This window comes from Borostomias antarcticus (genome assembly GCF_949987555.1).
Source record: "Borostomias antarcticus genome assembly, chromosome: 11".
In the NCBI taxonomy this organism is placed as follows: Eukaryota; Metazoa; Chordata; class Actinopteri; order Stomiiformes; family Stomiidae; genus Borostomias; species Borostomias antarcticus.
In genome coordinates this window covers 12,076,248-12,078,979 of record NC_140244.1, presented here as the reverse complement: position 1 = coordinate 12,078,979, position 2,732 = coordinate 12,076,248, and the positions used below count along the sequence as shown (strand labels likewise).

The following is a 2,732-nucleotide window of genomic DNA, read 5'->3' as shown; positions in this document are numbered from 1 at the left end:
ACCCCCCCCCCCAAAAAAAAAGGACTATCAAAGAAAAAAGTTTATTTATTTAAAAAAAAAAAAAATTATACACAATTCGGGGCCCCATGCGGCCACAGGGCCCCATACACAGCACGTACTGTAGGTAACACTGCCGCTGGTCAGTGTGTGTGTGTGTTTGCATAGGGTGGGGTTGGGGGTGGGTGTTGGTGTTATCTAGGGATGGGATGCCTGCAGCAGCTGTCCACTGGCATTTCAGAAGTGTCGTCACAGCAGCGACAGACAGGGGGATCGGAGGAACGGAGGGGCCAGCCTGCACTCTGCTCCGGGCGGCTCCACTCTCACTCACCTCTGTCCAGGCCTCCGCGCCCTCCTCTCTCTGTCCAGAACCACCAGCGCCCTCCGCTCTCTGCCCAGAACCACCAGTGCCCTCCTCTCTCTGCCCAGAACCACCAGCGCCCCGGTCATGGCGGATCAGTACCAGTACAACACCGCCGAGGAGAAGAAGATAGTCTACGACAGCCGCGTCAAGGAGATCGACCTGATCAACAGGGACCCCAAGCAGATCAACGACGACGTGGTGAAGGTATGTGGAACCCACGACGACGTGCGTGTCCCTCCGTGTCACACTGCCTCTGTAGGAAGAGGAACAGATATCTGTTAGTTTTTTCAAACTTCAAACTTGAGAGTACGGTGGTTCACTGTAGCCTGTTCCTTTGGTGCTGGGCAAGATCCCAAAATAGTCCCCATGCAGGCCTGTCCTCGCTCCACACAGACGGCGTTTATTTCTGGAACAGGGGCTGAAGGGGTGTGACGGCGACCCGAGACACGTTACTTTTCTGGGGTTTAATCGTTGCTTTTCCTGTCTGTCACCATGTGTACCGTACCGTACGTGTTGCTGGGAAAACCAGCCACCCCTGAGCCCTAGGAGGACAGAGAGACAGAGACATGTTAGACTGAGCGTGGACATGAGCAGAGAGACATGTTAGACCAGAGAGACAGACGTGGTAGACTGAGTGGGGGCATGAGCAGAGAGACAGACGTGGTAGACTGAGCGGGGACATGAGCAGAGAGACAGACATGTTAGACTGAGCGGGGGCATGAGCAGAGAGACAGAGACATGTTAGACCAGAGAGACAGACGTGGTAGACTGAGCGGGGGCATGAGCAGAGAGACAGACGTGGTAGACTGAGCGGGGGCATGAGCAGAGAGACAGACGTGGTAGACTGAGCGGGGGCATGAGCAGAGAGACAGACGTGGTAGACTGAGCGGGGGCATGAGCAGAGAGACAGACGTGGTAGACTGAGCGGGGGCTGTGTAAAGAGTTCAACTCTGAGCGGAGTGAGTCATGTGTGAAGAATGGTGCTCTCCTAGGGAGGGACAGCTCTTGGGCTTGTTTGAATATGGGTACTGGGTATTCTATGAATAGTGAAGCCAAGACAGAAACAGTTATGTCATTAGAATGACAAATTAGCTTGTTATTTAACTAAAATGTACTCCATTTACATCTGGTCCTTGTACATCTACCTTAAATAATCCATCACAGCTTGATAGACATTGTGTGTACAGTAGCTTTGTTTATAAACAGACCAGGTGTTAAATACAGAATACATTGACTTGGTCAATCACTTAATGTGGCTGGCGTACGCTTCATGCATTTTACATGAAGGAGCTCTGAGGAAACAGCAGGGATTTTGACCCAGGCTGTTTATCCCGGTGTCATCTGGGAGATTCATCCGACTGCTCAGAATTCCAATGCTCATACTATACATTTAAGAGGGCTGCCACTGACACACACCCCCACAGAGGTGCTGGCTGCAAAGTGAAACACGGATGGTAACTTTATGCAGTAAAATGCAGCAGATGGGAGAGGATACAGTGATCCATCACTGTGTTTACCTCAGTCTCTCCAAAATGGATGAGATATTTGTGCTGATAACACCAGTCACGGCGCAGAGTGAAAACACCTGAACTCAGGCCTGCATCGAGCAGATCGCGTTAGTCTGCCTGGTGCTGAGGTTTACACTTGTGGGCCGAATCCATTGGTTCCAACGTGTCAGGCAAGATCAATCAAGCACAGCTAAAGGGTTTGAAAGGCCAAAAAATACAATTTCACACGGATGAGTGCCCTTAGAGGAACATCATTTCAGTAACAGCTCTAACGTGTTTCCCCTCCCCGTCAGGTGGATTTTGAGGACGTGATCGCCGAGCCGGACGGCACCCACAGCCTGGACGGTGTGTGGAAGCTCAGCTACACCACGTTCACCGTGTCCAAGTACTGGTGCTACCGCGTGCTCTCGGCCGTGTTCGGCATCCCCGTGGCACTGCTCTGGGGCTTCCTGTTCGCCTGCATCTCCTTCTGCCACATCTGGGCTGTGATGCCCTGCATCAAGAGCTGCCTCATCGAGTCACAGTGCGTCAGCCGCATCTACTCGCTGTGCATCCAGACCTTCTGCGACCCGTTCTTCGAGGCGCTGGGGAAGGTGTTCAGCAGCGTGCGCGTGGCCCTGCGCAAGGAGGTCTAGCGCGGGGAAACCTTGCACGCCAGTTTTTGTTTTTTTTTCCTATGAGGATGATTGGTTAGAAATGACCGGCGCCGCGTTCTCTTTTGTTCTCTTTCCAGAGAACAGGCGGCCTGGTGCCCTTGCATATCCCCCCCCCTGCCCCCAGACCACGCCCACACATAAGCGCCGAACCCTGCCGTTCCCCCCCCCCCCCACTCCCGCCCTCCACCCCAACTCAACACCCCAAGC

The 2,732-nt window shown here is 53.3% G+C and overlaps 1 protein-coding gene across 1 annotated transcript; it reads left to right on the top strand.

The window, feature by feature from the left end:
• Positions 1-445: 445 nt before the first annotated feature.
• cav3 (caveolin 3) lies at positions 446-2,504 on the top strand (the record flags this gene model as incomplete). The annotated part of the gene is made up of 2 exons (XM_084445214.1): positions 446-565; positions 2,163-2,504. 2 exons carry the CDS (start codon positions 446-448, stop codon positions 2,502-2,504), a joined length of 462 nt encoding a protein of 153 aa, XP_084301340.1.
• Positions 2,505-2,732: the final 228 nt, after the last annotated feature.